The sequence below is a fragment of the Diaphorina citri genome, unplaced genomic scaffold (genome assembly GCF_000475195.1).
Source record: "Diaphorina citri unplaced genomic scaffold, Diaci psyllid genome assembly version 1.1 scaffold1104, whole genome shotgun sequence".
Taxonomy (NCBI): Eukaryota; Metazoa; Arthropoda; class Insecta; order Hemiptera; family Psyllidae; genus Diaphorina; species Diaphorina citri.
Window position 1 is genome coordinate 15,945 of NW_007378533.1, and position 21,628 is coordinate 37,572.

General features: G+C 37.5%; 1 protein-coding gene across 1 annotated transcript in view; it reads left to right on the top strand.

The window, feature by feature from the left end:
• The window catches only part of LOC103514227, a 35,192-nt gene extending 14,443 nt beyond the window's left edge, over positions 1-20,749 (top strand). The window contains exons 4-9 of the mRNA XM_026827257.1: positions 1,096-1,328; positions 4,421-4,750; positions 5,457-5,488; positions 18,723-18,805; positions 19,887-20,076; positions 20,613-20,749. Of these exons, the coding sequence (XP_026683058.1) occupies positions 1,096-1,328; positions 4,421-4,750; positions 5,457-5,488; positions 18,723-18,805; positions 19,887-20,076; positions 20,613-20,714 (970 nt within the window). The 3' untranslated portion in view covers positions 20,715-20,749. The remainder of the gene's footprint in view (positions 1-1,095; positions 1,329-4,420; positions 4,751-5,456; positions 5,489-18,722; positions 18,806-19,886; positions 20,077-20,612) is intronic.
• Positions 20,750-21,628: the final 879 nt, after the last annotated feature.

Below are 21,628 nucleotides of genomic sequence, written 5' to 3' on the forward strand. Positions count from 1 at the left end.
TAGACAATTTTAGAAGTATGTTTATTCATATTATTTCTTTTATAGACTTTGTATCACGATTCCAAAAGCACATGAAAGAACTCTCAAATTAAGAAAATTTCCATGTTTCGTAATTAACCCATTTTACGTTATATTTCTAGCTATTTTACGTTAACAAAATTAATTTTAACATTCGTTCACTTATGTTCATCACTTTTAATTTATTTTTATTTGTCACGTATTTTATCATAATGCCACTTCTATCAATATTATGTTTAACTTTATCCTCTTGATCTTGATATCTTTGCTATAAGCTTCATAATTTACATATTTACATTATTTTTTCTTAGATTATATGTTACACTTTCGTTTAGATCTTGCATCATCAATAGATATTTATGTTTCTACTAAAAAGTACCTAACAAAGTTGTGGTGGGTTTTATTAAAAACTTAATCGGAGATTTCACGAAAGGAGATTTTTCAACAAAAAAGGAGTTACTAGATTGTTCTAGATTTAAAGATGTCAAATGTGTATTTGAGTCATTTGCAACACATTTAACTCCTTCAAATCTAGATTTATCTCTTTAATTATACTCCCTTTTAGATGTTTAAAAATCTCCCATTATTGAAATCTCCGGTTAGGCCATTCCTTCAAATCTAGATTTATCTCTTTAATTATACTCCCTTTTAGATGTTTAAAAATCTCCCATTATTGAAATCTCCGGTTAGGCCATTGGTGAAACCCCCCTTAACTGAATCCATCGGTTACAATTGATTGCATCCGTTATGACGGGTTCCATCCAACCGATGGAATCTAACCGATAATTTTAAGTATTGTAACATTTACAATACATGTAAATGTTACTACTTGTAACGAATACTTATAACGAATCCAATCCATTATAACGCATTCAGTCAATTATAACGGATTTAATGAGTTTTTTTTTACAAATTCTACTCATTATTTTCTTTCGCTTGTTGTACCACCCGTATTGCTTTTCTATCTTCCCCTCATCCTATAGGCTATGGCAATGTCATGGAATCTAACCGATAATTTGAAGTTTTGTAAAAAATGTTACATTACTTATAACGAATCCAATCCATTATAACGCATTCAGTCAATTATAACGGATTTAATGAGTTTTTTTTAAACAAATTCTACTCATTATTTTCTTTCGCTTGTTGTACCACCCGTATTGCTTTTCTATCTTCCCCTCATCCTATAGGCTATGGCAATGTTTCACCTTTACCCAACGAGGCGGTCCGACGCAGGAAATTATTTGGCGGCGTCAAGAGCTTCTCCATGTTTGGTGGCCGATCTCAAGGTCGTTCAATATCGCTGCCTGAAAGTATGATATCGTTTGTTTTACCCTTTCTTTATACCTTTCTTTTACCACACACTTAATACTGTGGCGGGACTTTATTCTTTTATTTCTTATCGTATTTGACGCTTTTGAGGTCAAATTATACATTTTCTTTTACAAAATGGTGGCATGATGGAATCGAATGCAACACATTAATCTGTTTGTGCGCCTGCATTTCTGCGCAATTCATGTTTGTGCGCACACGTTTCTGGGCATCTCCTGAAGTATGATGTCAGAGTTCAGGACTCTGACGGAAAATTAAAATTGAATTTTCGACCTTTTATAGTTATTTTTTCGGAGTTTTGACCTCAGATTTGGATTTTTTACAGCTTTTTTCATAGGAATCGATCTTTCAATCATAAATTTTACCCAAATGCAACTGCTCCATTGCTGTTTCTATCTAATAGTAGAAATTGAAAACACCTCCATGTAGCTAGATTTACAATAGAACACCCTAAAAGTTGAACCTTCCTTACCATTTGGTTGAACATTAAGACAGGTTTATGCTCTCATGAGGCTGAGTGCATCCAGATTGAAGAATTACAATGAGTGGAAGTTCAGTCACTCGTCCAGATACACAACAAGGTCAACGTTGCTTAACTTGAGATTTCATGGGGAGCTGCTTTCAAAAGCATTATTTCGAAATATTTGTTAAGAATCTATATAAATAAAATTGTAGATTTGTCTGTACATTGCTTAGAATCGTGAAATTTTTAGTTATTCTTACTCCTTATGCATCCACACAGCTTTTTTCATAGGAATCGATCTTTTAATCATAAATTTTACCCAAATGCAACTGCTCCATTGCTGTTTCTATCTAATAGTAGAAATTGAAAACACCTCCATGTAGCTAGATTTATGTATTTCACTGGTAGCTAAAGTTTTTAGCGTGAATTGCTGTTTAATTTCACTGTGTTACTTTTCTCTGTATTTTCGTTTGAATTTTGTGTAGTGTAGTCCCTGCACCTGCCTCAGGCGACAGGTAAACGAGACTTATAAGATTTTGAATATAGAGATGGATTGAACAACAAAATAAAACAAAGGTAGAATTTAGGGATGTCTTATCAACTAGGGCGGTAACTTCCCTCTAACTCATATGACATTAGTAATAGAACACCCTAAAAGTTGAACCTTCTTTACCATTTGGTTGAACATTAAGACAGGTTTATGCTCTCGTGAGGCTGAGTGCATCCGGATTGAAGAATTACAATAAGTGGAAGTTCAGTCACTCGTCCAGATACACAACAAGGTCAACGTTGCTTAACTTGAGATTTCATGGAGAGCTGCTTTCAAAAGCATTACTTCGAAATTTTTGTTAAGAATATAGAGATGGATTGAACAACAAAATAAAACAAAGGTAGAATTTAGGGATGTCTTATCAACTAGGGCGGTAACTTCCCTCTAATAAGATTTTCTTTCTACAAATTATTGCCTGGGAAAATTGTTCAATCAATTATGTGTTTAGCTTACCGGAGATGACAAAAGCTAACCAAGCTTGACCAAAGCTGAACTTTTTCGACAATATTGCAGAACAAAGGATATTGGTTTTACTCGTTTACCTGCCGACAACTCACTCATTCACAATCACTTTATTGTAGAGGCACATTTAGTAGATAATACTTATTATTCTGTTATAATAATTCAAACTATTGATACCTCAAATATTATTCAGCTAAAACTGCCATTGATTTATTATTCTTATTTTGTGCCGGTTTTGAGTGTTCTTGTAGGTAAATTAAATGTTAAACAAGTTATTTCCAAGGACCAGGTTTTACCAATTTAAGATCAATCTTAGATTTGTAAGACCGTCCCTAAAGTTATTATTATTTATTTATTTTATTTTTGTTTATTTGTTTTTGTGTACTTAAAACTGTTTTCTTTTTTTCCTGATACACACATCAAAGATTTTGTCTTCAAAATTATTTATACCTCAAATATTATTCAGCTAAAACTGCCATTGATTTATTATTCTTTATTTTGTGCCGGTTTTGAGTGTTCTTGTAGGTAAATCAAATGTTAAACAAGTTATTTCCAAGGACCAGGTTTTACCAATTTAAGATCAATCTTAGATTGGTAAGGACGGTCTTACCAATCTAAAGTTATTATTATTTATTTTATTTTATTTTTGTGTACTTAAAACTGTTTTTTTTCCCCCTGATACACACATCAAACATTTTGTCTTCAAAATAATTCTAATTAAGTATTTGAAGCCTTTTACTAATAGGTACAGTGCTGTATTTTTTGTTGTACCAAAAGAGTGGTATTTTGTTGTATCAGAACAATGTTGTATGTATTTTTTGTGTACTTAGTTTCTCTTCATCATCCCCTCCTTGATATCTATGTAGTTTTCTACCAATTTTGTGTGTGTTGTATTTATTTGTATTTCGTTAGTTACAGAACGTGTAGTACTGGTAACATTTAAGTCCTATACCTTCAAAATTAGACATCCGTAAAATTAGGGTAATTGAAATAATGTTATTTTACCTACTTACATCGATCCCATTCATTGAGTACCTACCTAAACATTTTGGGAAACATTTCCATCTTAAAATTTGGGAGTAACGGATAAAGTACGACTCAAAAAATGTTCATAACCACTGTTATACATAGAACAATTCATAATAAGTAGTATTTACACTTTTGATTCCGAGACCATAGTAATTTTGCCCCAACCTACTCTAAACTTTCGTTTCTTTCTGGGAAAATTAGAGAATTTATGGGAATTAGAATACGTTTTTCTAACTTTTAATTACATAATTTTGCCCCAACCTACCCTAACGTGCTCTAAAGTCTTGCTTCTTTCTGGAAAAATTAGGGGTATAATCGTATAATATACTTTTCTAACTTTTGATTTCGAGACGAACATAATGTTTGCCCCAACCTACCCTGCTCCCCCCTAGTCTCACCCCCACCTACCTAATACCTAATTATACTTAATACCCCTGCTTAATACTTAATATTTGCGTATTTGGAAGTTTTCTCCACCAACGTGGAATAAATCATGGATTATTAATTTATTTTCGTTATTTCTAATTATTTTAAACGGACTTCACCCCCACCGGTCACTCTCATTTCAGCGCCCCACTCTCCCCGTCGACAAAAACTAAATTTACGCATGAAGAGTCTCTCCTTGGACTCACCCGAATCTACCGAACATGCCCAGAGACGTCGTGGTGTGGTGAGCGCCTCACAAACCATAGACCCCCATTCGAGCCAGTCCTCCTCGTCCAGAATACAATGTACGGAAAGAGACATTTTCTTTTCACCCGTCCATTTTTTTACCCCACTCTACCCTACTCTTTTTATCGCCATTAGACTGATGATCAGCCAATCGGTTCTTTATGTCAAATTGGATCAGCAGATTAGTGAAAACTTATGGTTCTTCAATCAGCAAAGGTCCGTTTTCAGCATTTAAGAACGAGCTTTTTTCCCGCGAGCCACAAAGCTATGGAATAAACCGTTTAAACACAGGAAGCAGGTCGTTCACGCCGAGAATATTATTCAATCTGCTGATCCAAGATGACTTGCACATTTCTTACCCATTCATTTTTCTCATGCACCCTAATGATATAAAATCGAAACATTCTTCTGCTTATTAAATAAAAAAAAAAATTATCAATTTAATGTGGGGGTATGTGTTCAGTTTCTAGGACTTTAAAAAATAGCTCAATTAATTGGTAACTTGCTCTGATATTTACTTGATGGGGCGAACTACCATGCTCGCTATTTAAGTAATTTAAGTAAATAAAATGTGAACCAAATGATTTTAGTAGTGCCGAGTAGCGTGATAGGTACTTAAAAATCCAAACTTATGAAAATAATACACACCTCTCACACTAGAATCACGTGACTAGGTCGCCTCTAGTGTAAGAAATCTGTATAATTTTCAAAGTTTGAATTTTTAGGTGGCCCGCCTTCGCGTTACTAAATTTCACCCGAATACGCTTAGAAATCTGTATAATTTTCAAAGTTTGAATTTTTAGGTGGCCCGCCTTCGCGTTACTAAATTTCACCCGAATACGCTTAAAATGTGCTAGGGGCCTGATGGGTAAGTCCCAAAAAAGCTAACAATACCAAGTGAAAATTTTAGCGCCCCAATTTCCTATTTTCCAGTTACAATCAATGAAGAGGAAATGTCCGGGGAAGTGAACTTTAACCCTTCATGTAACTAGAATTCTATTTATGATCCAACACAAAGCCAGTTTTTGCTCTGTACATTTTCATATTGCTCATTTTGCAGGGTGTTCAAAATGTAACGTACGAAATGTAAAGGGCTAATTGATGGGGCAAATTTAAGACTTAAAAAAAAAATAGAGATCCGGAAATGCTCTTGAAGTTAGTGAAGCTCAAGTCTCAGTATCAACTAAATCAACTTTGATAATAATCCAAAATGGATCCAAATGCATTGGAATAAAATATTGTGCGTTAATTTCTGAACACCCTAGAGATCCGGAAATGCTCTTGAAGTTAGTGAAGCTCAAGTCCCAGTATCAACTAAATCAACTTTGATAATAATCCAAAATGGATCCAAATGCATTGGAATAAAATATTGTGCGTTAATTTCTGAACACCCGGAGTATGCACTTTAAGCTTTTTTATGTCTACTGGTTCGCGTTCCATAAACAACTTGTCACTTTGCACTTCACCCTTCGCAAAAATTATGACGTAACATTACAAAAGAAAAACATTGCATATCCCATTGTAATTTAGTGAAATGTGAAGTACAAAGTTGTAAAGTTGCTTTCAGGATCCCCAAGGGAAATTGATTTTTCAATGTCGATGAGTGCGAGACAAGTGGACCTAAAGAATCAAATAGTTAGGTAGGTAGGTACCGATTAACCTATGCACTTTAAGCTTTTTTATGTCCACTGGTTCGCGTTCCATAAACAACTTGTCACTTTGCACTTCACCCTTCGCGAAAATTATGACGTAACATTACAAAAGAAAAACATTGAAAAAACATTGCATATCATCCCATTATAATTTAGTGAAATGTGAAGTACAAAGTTGTAAAGTTGCTTTCAGGATTCCCAAGGGAAATTGATTTTTCAATGTCGATGAGAAAAACATTGCGTATTCCATTATAATTTAGTGAAATGTGAAGTACAAAGTTGTAAAGTTGCTTTCAGGATTCCCAAGGGAAATTGATTTTTCAATGTCGATGAGTGCGAGACAAGTGGACCTAAAGAATCAAATAGTTAGGTAGGTAGGTACCGATTAAAATTCTGTCAAATTTAAGAACATACATATTTTGAAAAAAGAAAAAAATAAAATAAACTCGTATCTACCTACCTAACTAGAATCTAGATCCAAGTGAAATGGTAGTAAACATTTAGCGTTTAGACTTTAGAGTTTAGATAGATCAATTAGTGGTTAGAGCCATTTTAGGTAGTGGTTAGAGCCATTTTACTTGGGTACATAGGTATTTTTTACTTTCCTTATCCTATAGGAAGGAAAGTAATGTAATCGGGTCAAAATTTCGATGGTCAGTTTTTAGTGCCAAAACACGTTTGCGCTTACATATGAGCAAATGTAAGACAGCTTGTTAGGAGTTCAGATACTACAGGGCATACGGTACAAGAGAGGAAGGAAGGAGCTGCTGTTGGAATCCTTTTGTTCAAAATTTGAAAAAGTTACTGAAATGATGGTTTTCTTAACAATGGGGGTCATTGTATGAGGTAATCTCTGAAATCTAGCTAGAGAACTTCTGTTGAAATGGTGGAACTCTGTAGGAATCAATTCCGCCTCGGATTGTCTTAGACAATAAAATTCACGCTCAATGACAAGACGATTGACTGTTCTCACTGGTATTATAACTGCGAAACTTTTGATAAGGATTCCCTTCCATTTCGTGTTTCTCCTGTGTAAAAATTAATCATAGTCTTCTTAAAATATTGTCACATTCCATTCTGATTCCGAATGGCGGCGCTTCAAAATCATGCCTTTTACCAACCAAAATTGAGCCATTTATTAAAAGGACCATTTTCAAAAGGAGCTTTCATGAAAAATGAAATCATTTGAAATCCAACAACTGGCTTCTTAAAATTGTCACATTTCATTCTGATTCCGAATGGCGGCGCTTCAAAATCATGCCTCTTACCAACCAAAATTGAGCCATTTATTAAAAGGACCATTTTCAAAAGGAGCTTTCATGAAAAATGAAATCATTTGAAATCCTACAACTCCTGATGGGAAAAATTCCTGACCATGGTCCTCTGGTGGAATAGTTCACGGATGATTTATGGAACGCCAAGTTGCAACATAAATAATACGCTCATCCAGTCCTAATGAAGTGGTGTCTGGGCAGTAAGTTCTTTGCATCATAATTATCTGCATGAGCTTTGAGTCGGTTCAATCAATGGTGGCTCTCGGGGCTGCGGCCTTCGATCCAGTTTTAAACGAAGAATGTCTGCTGCAAATGATAATACTGCAAGCTCCTTACCCTATTTTTTTATTATTATTTTTTTTTTTTTTTAGTATAGTATTTACAGTGCTGCAGTGGAGGAAAACATGGAAATGGACTGGAATAGGAATATTAATTTTATTATAATTTCCCTTTCCTAAAGTGAAGACACAAAGTTCTGTTCTGCGTCGACACAACAAAAGCTTCACCCGGTCAACACTCGATCCTGGTTCACCCGTTTCAATACGTTCATGAGATGGCACGGTTTCCGCACCGAACTCTTTACCCCAATAACATCTCCACTTTCTTCGTTTATTTGATTTATTTGCTCTTCATATTCAGTACCTAGCAAAGGGGATTTTTTTCCTGCTTTCATGAAAACGAGAAGCTGAAATTGATTTCTAAGAATATTCAGCCGCCTCAACGCTCATACATGAAGTTGGTAGTTGTAGGAGTACAACTCTTCAAACAAAAACTATTAATCTAAGTACAATATTCCTTCTTGCTTTTATTTCTTAAATCACGAAGAGGTTACCTTAAAAGCCAGGCGAATATATTGGAAAACTCAATAACCGATTATTACCCGTACTCTTCTTTAATAGTGTTACACCGATTAAGGAATTAAACTTCTTTTTAAAAGAGATGTGTAAGAATAAATTAGCAGGTATACCACTCGAACGATCCACAGTCGTGTCTACTGTCCAGTCTAGCAACAACATGAATTTATATCTGACTAGGTACAATCCAGATTTGAATTGAAAAATTAGCTTGGTATGCACGTTTGCCACTACTCGGTTCCAGGAGTAAGGAGTATACCTGTATCTGACGTATAACTATCGAAATCATGATTGCCTTCCGAAGTTTGTTCAGAAAACGGGATGGTAATTAATCTGTTGGAATTTGACAATATATTGTGCGTTGCTTTGATCGATGTTACAATATCTATCAATAATAACATACCTTCAGTTGCTGTATCTAGTATGCCTTGTAATATTTTTTAATCCAGCAAGTTCAGAAGTAGATGAGGGTCTCTAGCTAAGCACCACACTCCGCAACTCCATATTATAGGTGGGTATGCAATTTTCACATGACAGGCTGCATCTGTTAAACTCCATAACTGCACCCCTTTCAGCAGTAATTGCATTGACCTCTTCCAACAGTAGACCCATTCTTTTTAGTTTCCTGGTGTGTAGCTCCACACATGAGCCCACTCCATCCCGACCGACTGTTTATAAAAAGAGACCAAAAGTAATTAGGCCTCTCTCGTAGAAATACATAGATAAGTAAATACCCGAAAATACCCGAATACCCGAAAATAAAAGTAAATACCCGAAAATAAAAGAGATCTGTCAGTAAACCAATTTAAAAGATACATGGTAAATACCTTAAAGAGAAAAGCGTACTATAACTTTGATGAGTTCTTCTGTGATATTTGGGAGTGATCATTAAGTAATTCAATTCTAGTCATCGGAGGTATATTTAAATAACATAGGTATAGATTTTATTTTATTTAGCTCAGATTTTATACGGTAGGTAAATAGGTAGGTAAGTTTTATATCTCATTTTATTCTTTATTCTAGTCTTAAGTGTCTTTAATGTTCTTTGTCTTTTGTGTTTAACGTGTGTTTCACAATATTGTAGAATATTGATAAACATTAAAAATAAAGTTACATTTACATTTACATTTACCATTCTGAAAACTAATGAGTAAAACGTACTCACTTTTCTAAGCAAACAGTAGGTATGGATCAAATGTAAAATTACATTCTTCCAAGGGAGTGCCTACCAATTTGAATTTCAATGGAATAGAAATTGCTACTGTCATTTCAACATCCTTGCCGGAAATCATTTGAAGGCCTTAATTAAGATATTATTTATAAAGAACGGTTTTGATGTATTCGCATATTGATCTCCAGTTACTCCAGTATGTAAATGGGGGAAAAGTATTCTTATATTTTTAACCGCTTTTATGATTAACTGGATTATCATACTGTCATTTCAAGTTTTTAGCAAACCTCTGCTCGTGTAGAGGTATGCTTGATGGTTGATGGTCGTCTAAAAAGGTGAAAATATTCCAAGATTTTTTACGACTCTTAATGTAAGTAGGTGTAGGTAATGACCCCCGGAGGACAAACATACAATCTTCAAATAATCGACAGTCTGTTATAGTTTATTTTGGAAGAAAAAAGTCATAAATCTGGCGAGATTAAATAAATTTGGCTCAATAATATGCACAAAGCAGGGTCATTCATCATACGTCTTCCTAAATCATCAAACTTTAGTTCCATTTGGTCATCTACAGTCTCGAGAGGCAATTACCCGGAGGTTTCCAAATTTTAATTTTATTATTATCAACAGCAGTAATAATGATGATGCTCAGGCGTGGTCTTCAAACATATTAGAACTGGAATCCGCGGGCCAACCATTTTATTCCAAACAAAACTATTCAGATTTGCAAATTTCATCCACAGATAATAAATATGTCCGCTGTATTGATTCCTTGGACACCCCCATCTTATGATGGACTCAAACAGGGTTGATAAATAAATGACCATAAACCCCAAAACTCGATCTAAAGTGACACCCGAGACCATCCCTACTGCTGAGTGCTCATAAAAGTGGTTTTCGGTAAAATATTCTTTTATTATCTGTTAGATTGAGAGATTTGTATTCGCATATTGATCTCCAGTTACTCCAGTATGTAAATGGGGGAAAAGTATTCTTATATTTTTAACCGCTTTTATGATTAACTGGATTATCATACTGTCATTTCAAGTTTTTAGCAAACCTCTGCTCGTGTAGAGGTATGCTTGATGGTTGATGGTCGTCTAAAAAGGTGAAAATATTCCAAGATTTTTTACGACTCTTAATGTAAGTAGGTGTAGGTAATGACCCCCGGAGGACAAACATACAATCTTCAAATAATCGACAGTCTGTTATAGTTTATTTTGGAAGAAAAAAGTCATAAATCTGGCGAGATTAAATAAATTTGGCTCAATAATATGCACAAAGCAGGGTCATTCATCATACGTCTTCCTAAATCATCAAACTTTAGTTCCATTTGGTCATCTACAGTCTCGAGAGGCAATTACCCGGAGGTTTCCAAATTTTAATTTTATTATTATCAACAGCAGTAATAATGATGATGCTCAGGCGTGGTCTTCAAACATATTAGAACTGGAATCCGCGGGCCAACCATTTTATTCCAAACAAAACTATTCAGATTTGCAAATTTCATCCACAGATAATAAATATGTCCGCTGTATTGATTCCTTGGACACCCCCATCTTATGATGGACTCAAACAGGGTTGATAAATAAATGACCATAAACCCCAAAACTCGATCTAAAGTGACACCCGAGACCATCCCTACTGCTGAGTGCTCATAAAAGTGGTTTTCGGTAAAATATTCTTTTATTATCTGTTAGATTGAGAGATTGGACCTGTCAAAATTATGCAAATGACGAAGGGGCTGGGGATTTGGGAAAACGCATCCGGTGGAGTGAGTATCTGGAGCTCATTTCCAAAGTTGAGCACTCCTGTGCCAGATTCGACTCTCACTTTCATGGAGAACTGGGTACAATTCACAGATGAATACTTTAGATAAGTACAGTGAGCTCACCACAGGAGGGGGGGCAGCCTCGTGGCATACTGTCACGATCTTCCTTGTCAATCCACGATGTTGTTGCAGAAAACTGACTCACGTCACCTAATTAATGGAATAATACAGAAGAAGTTGTAGGGGAAGTGCGCCAGGTTAGAACGATCTTGTGTTTTGAGGACTGATGCAAAAGTGGTCCCAGGATACAACCTTGGTAGCTACATTATCGCCACCTCGTCCGGGATGTATCTCCTACGGGATACATCATGGTCATCAACAACAGTTTTCCTGAAGTATTTTGTACCAAATAATCTATAACTAGAAGGGTTAATCTGCAGAACATGGCCCTGGCCATTCAAGACCTCCCTGGTGAAACATCTCAAAGGCTCGCAGTGAAAGAAAAACCAATGGTTGGTTGGAAGAGTTCCTCTTAGAGAAACCTTCCACTTAAAAGATAGCAAAAAATTCTTAAAAGACTCAGGTTTCAAATAAATCCGAAGATGATATGGTTTCCATTTTGGGCGATTGTCCTCAACTCAAAAGTCACTCGGTCATTGAAATGTAATCATAAAGAACTAAGTGGCTACATTGAGATTTCATGTGTGGACCATTAAGTCTATTATGATTGAAAATGAAGATACATCCCGGGTGTCCTGAATACAGACAAAAAGTTCTCAGTGTTTCATAGATCCTGCTATGAAATGAGTTTGTGTCCGGGTGTCAAAGTGGTCCCGGCCACAAACAGAGGTTTTTCTTGTAAACCGTATTATACGACATAAAGTGGAGCAAATGGAAGCTCCATATCGTGATGGATGACCGAACTGAATACAATTTATTAATCCTGGGGTTTACCAACTCGGGGTTGAGATGAAACGAGTATTTCCCTATAACTTAATGCCCAGGTCCATCTCGGATAGAACTCAATCCTGACACAATCCACGGTGGTAAAACTCGACCTTAGTGTATTAAGTGTTAGGAGAAAAGAGAACCACCCCAGGACTTCCAGGAGATTTGAAGATTCGGAAGGGTGCTTCTCATTTCGACATCGGTATTTGAAATCCCAAAGGGAAGGCAAGACTATGAAATGTTCTTACTGTGGGCGAGGAAAGTTAGACCTTCTGCAACATAGATCTCAGACCTTCTGCAACGTATAGGTACCTCAAGTAAAACACGGGTAGCAGCTGTTTCATTGCAAAGACGCCAAGGACAGAGGACACCAAAAGCCCCCTTCTTTGCGTTGGGTGTAAGTAACCACTAAGTGTGGTACGGCCCATTTCATAAATACTAATTATTATCATTATGGCAATAATTACACCCATGACTCATGTAGGCTATACTTAATGGGTTCGTCCGTAGTACGTGTTACATTTTATTGCTACTGCCTCTTTATCTAAGTGCTATCATTTTTTTCTTTTTTCCTTTTCAATAACATAAAAAATTATAATACTTATTATTTTCAAATAGTTATAGGCAAAAGAAGTGAATATGTATTTCTTTACAGGTAAACCTTGGTGATCCAAATGGAATGCCAGTCAATCCAACGCGAGAGATACAGTGTGTTAGAAATGTAAAACCAACTTTGAGGATACATTTAACTGAGTGAAAAAAATAGGCGAAACGTTGGTCCTCCCAAATTGCAGGAACTTCAAAGTTGCTTCTTGTTTTACACTCATCCTACGGAGAGCTCAAGGAAGCAACTAAGAGACAGAGACATTTGACTACAACAACAAAGCGTTGCCTTTAGATGATGATGATCCTCGATTTTTACGTTTTTTCTAAGAGATTTGAAAAAGGCAACTGTAACAAAGGAGGTCTTATCGTCCCGAAATCGAAAAGACATGAGGAACAGGAGAGAAGAAATTCAACCGTTCCGAGAACTATTGGTATAATTAGGGCTATCGGCTTTAATAAACGCCTTTTGTCCCTGCAACCTGGTTAAAGTTCGTACCGGGCGGGAATCAAACCCGGGACTTGGCGGAGTTCTGGTCAAAGTACCCTGTATGAAACTCGCGGGTAACGGCTGAACATCAGCTTAAGCTCTTACACTACTTCAGTAGTAACAATCAGGACTACCTGATTATAATGGAGATTCTAGAACCTATTGAAATTTATTGGCCTGGAATTTTTCAACCAGGGGAACATCTCTATACTCTCTCAGCTACCCTCATGCTCAAACAATGCTCATAAAATGCTTTGGACTTATGGACTATTGGACTGTTAAGAACAGTCTAGTCCAAAGAGGTCAATAATCTTTTTTTTAAGAAGATTTCATCAAAATGGAACTAAAATAACAAGCGTGCCGGGACGTCAAGAGTGCGAAGCGCCACTCGGCCTGTAGTAAGACGAAATTGTAGAGTTTCGTGGTTTTGCGGCATTTCCCTCCAGTTATCACGGAACGAAGAGACCAACTAAATGACAAATACGTTAATTTAAAAAGTTGATTGCGCTTACATATGAGCAAATGTAAGACAGCTTGCTAGGAGTTCAGATACTACAGGGCATACGGTACAAGGTACAAGAGAGGAAGGAAGGAGCTGCTGTTGGAATCCTTCTGGTCAAAATTTGAAAAAGTTACTGAAATGATGGTTTTCTTAACAATGGGGATCATTGTGTGAGGTAATCTCTGAAATCTAGCTAGAGAACTTCTGTTGAAATGGTGGAACTCTGTAGGAATATCTATTCCGCCTCGGATTGTCTTAGACAATAAAATTCACGCCCAATGACAATACGATTGACTGTTCTCACTGGTATTATAACTGCGAAACTTTTGATAAGGATTCCCTTCCATTTCGTGTTTCTCCTGTGTAAAAATTAATGGGCAGATGATTTAAACTCGCTCATTACCCATCAGAAAGCTATTAAACGAATGACTATGAGCACCTCTCGTAATAAATAGCAGAATAGAAGATCAAAGTTAGCAGGCAAGACCTCCCGGCATTCCAAGTCATTATTCCTCAGCATCATCAACTAATTAGGCCTACAGCTCTTTCTGTTTCGACTCGTAAACTACTTTTCACTAATCACTTTATACTCTTTAAATCCCCCCGTCCGGCGTACCAAGGAGCCTATCTCTTGCATTCGATTTGATTTTATAATTATTTCTGAATATCTCTCCAGCTTGAGTTGAGCTTCTTGATCTTGAGATTCTGACACATGATGTATGCGTACATTCTTATGTTTGCGTACTGACTGCTAACTGCCAGCACAACTGTGTATCTCTTAGCCACGCCCAGAGATAATGGCCAGGATACTGAACTTCAGCTCTGACGTTAGCTTGAGTTGAGCTTCTTGATCTTGAGATTCTGACACATGATGTATGCGTACATTCTTATGTTTGCGTACCTGCTATCTATCTGCAGTACTGACTGCTAACTGCCAGCACAACTGTGTATCTCTTAGCCACGCCCAGAGATAATGGCCAGGATACTGAACTTCAGCTCTGACGTACGACAGCTTTACCTTTACCCATCAAGGATCTCACAGCGTTACCCGGATAGGTAAGTTCGCTCATCTACGTTAAAAACAGACTCGTAACTACTTAGGACAACAGGTATGTTGCTTCTTTTACAGGAGCTTAAAGTACATCAAGACTTACACTGCGGGATCTGTTAATATGCAGTTTGTGAGTTGCATTAAAGTATTTCTTGATGTTTTTGAACTTTTGCAACTCACTGGATGCTCTCTACATATCACCATTTGCGGCAGAAAATCTGAGCCAACATTAATTACCTCAGATTGATACTTTGTCCTTGTTTCATTGACTTACCTTTCCTCTCCAGGTTCGCTATTCTTTACCTATAGAAATAGGATTGAAAATGGTCATTAACAGAAATTTTATCTTAGTTTTTGGTGAGCTATGTATCTTCCCAACTCTGTACATCTTAAGTCGATCATTTTTTCTTGGTATCATCCTGCTCCAATTCCAGATTTTTATCCTAAACTTCTTACAGTCCAAATTTTTGGTACAGTTTTGCGAATTGCGTAACTGCTTTTATCCATTCCATCGTGACCTGGATGTCAGTCCAAGGTCAACACAGGAATTCAATTTGAACGAAAACCCAGAATCTCGTAACATGATTTCGGACACAAATTCCTAATTCCTCCCGTATTGTTGTTATTCGGTTCCATTATTTAAATTACAAAACGTACGGAGACGGAGTTTATGGACCCCCATATATGAGACTGGTGTTCCTCCGAGATGGGTTTACATGATTACTTGGGTAAGTTGATCTGGGAGTACTTGGATAAAGGCGAGAGGCAGGGTAATTGTTTCCATTCATTCATTTTTCACTCTTGGTCCTAATATTCCTGCCCCATTCATTTTAATGATGCTTCATAATTCACACAGAAGCATGTTACACACGATGTACACAGTAGGTACGGTAAGTATGAGAGGTGTAATTTAAAATAATTGAAAAGCTAGGAGTTTAATATTCTCCTATCCCAGACAGGGTGGTTTGTGGATCCGGTTCTGAAGTGAACATCACACATAGAGTTGTGGCGACACGAACATTTAAACTTTGAAGGTCGAAAAAGAGGTAGATCAGTATACTACTCTTTAAGAGAATCAATTCTACTATACCAAATTAAGGTAATACTAAATATATCTTGTGGGGTAATATTGACCTGACGATTTTTTTTTATTTATGAAGTTCAAACCTAAAAAATCTAAAACCCCGATGAACACATTTTGCTAAATTTCATGCCATAACTTGTACTCGAATCACTAACTTCCAGATCAGAAGTCCTCTGCGAGTCTGCGCTAACCACTGAAGTTCAAACCTAAAAAATCTAAAACCCCGATTAACACATTTTGCTAAATTTCATGCCATAACTTGTACTCGAATCACTAACTTCCAGATCAGAAGTCCTCTGCGAGTCTGCGCTAACCACTACACCACTTAGGTTGGCTGTCACCCTAGGAACCTATTCTCTATTCCACTAGTTACAGGTATCACTATAATATGACAGAGTATTTAGAACAAAACAGAACCTAAAGCCTCTACATGACAAAATGCATTCAAAACAAAACAGAACCTAAAGCTTCTACATGACAGCAGACAGAGCACATTCAAAACAAAACAGAACCTAAAGCTTCTACATGACAGCAGACAGAGCACATTCAGAACAAAACGGAACTCAAAGTTCAGCCCACCCCGTATAGAACCATCAGATGAGCGTCCTGCAACATTGATGGAATGAGAGGCGCTCTCAAATCTGGTAGCATCAAGCACGGAGGTAAATTATTTGAAAAGAAAATAAACACGGAAAAGAAATTGAATAAAATTGTTCGAGATGAGATATTGAGCAGCAGAAGCAGTTAGATCTTCAATTCTTTATACACCTGAGATATAAACACACTTGAAAAGAACTTGGAATAATAATTACAGGTATCAGTCACTATAATGTGACAGAGCATTTAGAACAAAACAGAACCTAAAGCCTCTACATGAGAAAACGCATTCAAAACAAAACAGAACCTAAAGCTTCTACATGACAAGACAGAGCACATTCAGAACAAAACGGAACTCAAAGTTCAGCCCACCCCGTATAGAACCATCAGATGAGCGTCCTGCAACATTGATGGCCTCTTTATGACATGAGATAAGAGATAAAGGCAATCCAAACATTTTATTTCCTCAATTCCTAAATGAAGGTTTAAGGGAATTTTTATGGTCAGGGGAAAGTCAAATGAAAATTTCAGATTGAAATCTATTTATCGATTTGCTTAGGTAGGGTAAAACCCCCAATGGCCGACACCCTTAAGGAACTTTTTCCATAAAAACAGCATTATGAACTTAATACCACCTCTAATCACCCTGCATGATCTAACCCAGGTATGCTCTTGAACTGAATTATACATACACTGAAATTATAGACTGTATCTCTCTTTAGTTCTTTATCTAGGTATACCCGTATAATGGACTTGCAAAAATTCACACTGAAGAAAGGATTGGGGATTTGAAATGTGAATATCGGTATGGTATGAAATGTCATTTTGTAACGCATCATTAGGTCCCGCGTAGGTAGTCCATCAGTCAGGGGGCACGTTGGATGATAAGTTGCAGTCAAGAGGTCTTCCCAGAGGTGACTGGATTGTGGATATTCTGCGGGGAGTGGCTTCTGAAGGTGCGGAAGACGAGCTTGAATTGTGGTGAATGTGTACCGGGTGGTCAATTTATACTTGGGGGTTCCTGCTTTCTAATAGGATTGGGGATTTGAAATGTGAATATCGGTATGGTATGAAATGTCATTGGTAACGCATCATTAGGTCCCGCGTAGGTAGTCCATCAGTCAGGGGGCACGTTGGATGATAAGTTGCAGTCAAGAGGTCTTCCCAGAGGTGACTGGATTGTGGATATTCTGCGGGGAGTGGCTTCTGAAGGTGCGGAAGACGAGCTTGAATTGTGGTGAATGTGTACCGGGTGGTCAATTTATACTTGGGGGTTCCTGCTTTCTAATAATAGTGCTTGTTTGTTTATACTGCTCCCATGTTTATACTGTTTGTTTATACACCTGCCTCGGTGGTGTAGTGGTCAAGGCGCTCGCCTGGTAAACAGGAGGGCGTGGGTTCAATCCCAGCCGAGTTTTTTGAAAATGTTACCTATCTGGTAAAACAGCCATCTCCACTAACAAAGAAACGTTTGGTACGGATTTTCTAAAATATTGTTGTCTGGTAAATATGCATCTCCACTAATTTATCAAATCAATATGAAGTGGAAGTAGGTACTAATTTCGTATGTAGGATTTCAAATTTGCAGGTTAATGTTTCGAGTTTATGTCGAAACTATTGTTGTTACCTATATTACCTAATTTAGGAATGACTTTTCGTGAGAAGCATACATTTTTAGCACTTTTATTTTTCATTTGTTCTCACAAGGCTGAATACACCTCTAATTTTTAGCACATAAAGCACACAGAGAACTTAAATTTATACGAGAGTATACTCGCAAAAGTCTGTAGCTTTCACGACCAAAGGCAAACAGACCTATCGTAGCATCATCGTTTAAGAGGCTTCAGGTACGTGCCTACGATCCCAGGGTCCCAAAACTCCCAATTTTGTTTATTTATTTTCGAAGTTAAAAAAAGGGGGTATAACGTCACGGTATAACTGCTCTTTAGCAGCCAGTCTAGTTATGTAGCGCGTCTGCCTTGTAAGCGCTATTTTATTCCAAACGGATAGGGTTCGTCCTCGGAACGGCTGGCTTTCTCCTATCCGGTCTTCCTTCTCTCTTCGATTTCGGGACGATAAGACCTTGGCAGTTACAGTTCCCCCTATCCAAAACCTGTTTGAAAAAAGAAAACTTTTAGCTATAACTTCAGGTTTCAATTTTTCAAAATCCCATCACTCAGCGTTGGTTCCGTTTGATTTCAGAAGGCTCACCGGTTATTGCCCACCAACCTGTTCGTTGTGCTCTACAACTTCAAATCTCGCCATGCTGACGAGTTAGATCTCAAGTAAGTTACCCAGTACCCAAGTAAAACCATGTAAATTGCTGGAAAATATCTCTTTGACTGACCTTCTAAAGGTGTGTGCTACTAGTGAGGGTGGAAAACTCTACTATTGGGTTATTTCCCCTGATTTAGGATTTTGGAATGCTTAGATATTATAGTGTCGAGCTTCCCGATATAGAGTTCAATATTAGAGTGGCCGAGTGGGTATCATATCTCTTTAACTGATCTTCTAAAGGTGTGTGCTACTAGTTAGGGTGGAAAACTCTACTATTGGGTTATTTGCCCTGATTTAGGATTTTGGAATGCTTAGATATTATAGTGTCGAGCTTCCCGATATAGAGTTCAATATTAGAGTGGCCGAGAGGGTATCACACTAGGCTTGCACGCAGGAGGTCCGGGTTCGATTCCCGGCGGGGCCGAGGTTTTTTTCGGCTCTGTGCTTGGAGTTCGGGGTACACTCAGCCTCGTGAGGACAATTGAGTAGCTACTTTAATCGAGAAGCGACCAGTGGCGGAATTACAAGTCGAAGATAATAAAGATGATGAGCGATAATAAAGATGATGATTGAGTAAATGAAAGACTTGTAATACTGTGATACCCACAAAGTTGTGAAAAAGCTCTAAGATTCATGATTTGATTTGAGTTCAATATTAGAGTTCCGGAACCCAGTCACTCGATTGGGCTTCCAGCACCCTAGTTTTTTTCCCCAGTGTACCTCTCGGACACGGAATATGAATAGATAATGATATTGATTCCAGGCCCGGATACAAGGTTACCGTGATAGACACATCAGATCAGAACTGGTGGAAAGGCAAGTGTATGGTGGAAGGTATTAAAAATATCTCTTTGACTGACCTTCTAAAGGTGTGTGCTACTAGTTAGGGTGGAAAACTCTACTGTTGGGTCATTTCCCCTGATTTAGGATTTTGGAATGCTTAGATATTATAGTGTCGAGCTTCCCGATATAGAGTTCAATATTAGAGTTCCGGAACCCAGTCACTCGATTGGGCTTCCAGCACCCTAGTTTTTTCCCCAGTGTACCTCTCGGACACGGAATATGAATAGATAATTATATTGATTCCAGGCCCGGATACAAGGTTACCGTGATAGACACATCAGATCAGAACTGGTGGAAAGGCAAGTGTATGGGCCGAGTGGGCTATTTCCCCAGCAACTATGTGATCAAAGTCCAGCCCGGGGAAAGGCCCCTGCAAGTGACTCACAACCTACAGATCGCGGACGGAGAGAGTGGACTCTCATTGTTAAGAGATCAAGTGAGTTGACTTTATGCAATTTAATGGACTACTCAGACAATGAGTCAGATCATTTCTTACTTTCGGGAGACCCGGGTTCGATTCCCGGCGGGGTCAAGAAATTTGTATCATGCAAATTTAATGATTGATTCCGTGACTGGCTGTTGCGGGGTCCACTCAGCCTCGTGAGGAAAATGAGTAGCTATGGCATATAAATGCGCATAGCGAGAGGCCCCTGCAAGTGACTCACAACCTACAGATCGCGGACGGAGAGAGTGGACTCTCATTGTTGAGAGATCAAGTGAGTTGACTTTATGTAATTTAATGGACTACTCAGACAATGAGTCAGATCATTTACTTTCCAAATCCTTACCTTGGAATTCAGATCCGGATGAGGTTAATGTGAGATGATTGAAATTCCAGCAAAAAAGCGTGCTGGAAGCCTCTCACATCCCAAAACGAAGACATAATAATCCAAAGAAGCCATTAGATAAGATCCAAATCGTTTATGTTTTAAGAAATTCATTAATATTCACTCGTTTCACTTTTTCCTCCAGATTGTGATACAAATCGGTGACGAGGTGGACGGTATGGTGATGATACGCAATGGAGAAAACAGACAAGGCGTGTGTCCCCTCAAATATTTACAAGAAGTGTGACATATACGCGGAACACATGGTACTGATTCCGCCATCTTGGAGGAAAATGAAATGGAATCAACTGGAAGTAACGCGTCACCCGTCCAAGCAACCAGAAACAACGAGAACAAAAATGAAATCAGTATCAACCACAAACACAAGTTTGAAAACCACACCACTGTAGACACTATCAGAAGTAACAAAAACAAAATTCTAAAACGACAAAGTTCCCTTGATGTAACATCGATTAGTTCCAAACTAGAGGGAGCATATCAGAAGACTAAAGGAACACAACAAACATCGGATGCAATCCATCAGAAAATCAATGGTATTAAAACGACAAAGTTCGCTTGATGTAACCTCGATTAGTTCCAAACTAGAGGGAGCATATCAGAAGACTAAAGGAACACAACAAACATCGGATGCAATCCATCAGAAAATCAATGGCATACTTCACAAAACCTCTGATAACAATGTCAATTATAATAAAGTGAACAAAGGGATACAGGCTAATGTCGACAAAGAAATGCAACAAACACGGACAACAAATGGGAAGAATATGAGATATTCAAAATCGTTAGACGAGACAGCACTTGTCAATAAGAAAACACAAACCAGTTTAGAGAACATCAACAACCCGCCACTATCATTCAAAATATCATCTGGATATCCTCCTGATGGAACTCAACTAACTCGGAGGAAAACGAACACCAATAAACTAGAACATATTGGCAGTGATTATTATGAAACAGAAAAACAAAAAATAGCAACGGTTCCGGAAGAAAATTCGGGTACTTATCGAAATAGGAAACTGCATTTAGATTTAAATAAAGAGGAACAAGAACAACAAAGTATGAACTATCAGAAACAAATAATGAGTGCCTTAAATAAAAATAAATCCATCACGCCTACTGATTATGAGGATAAACCGTTCA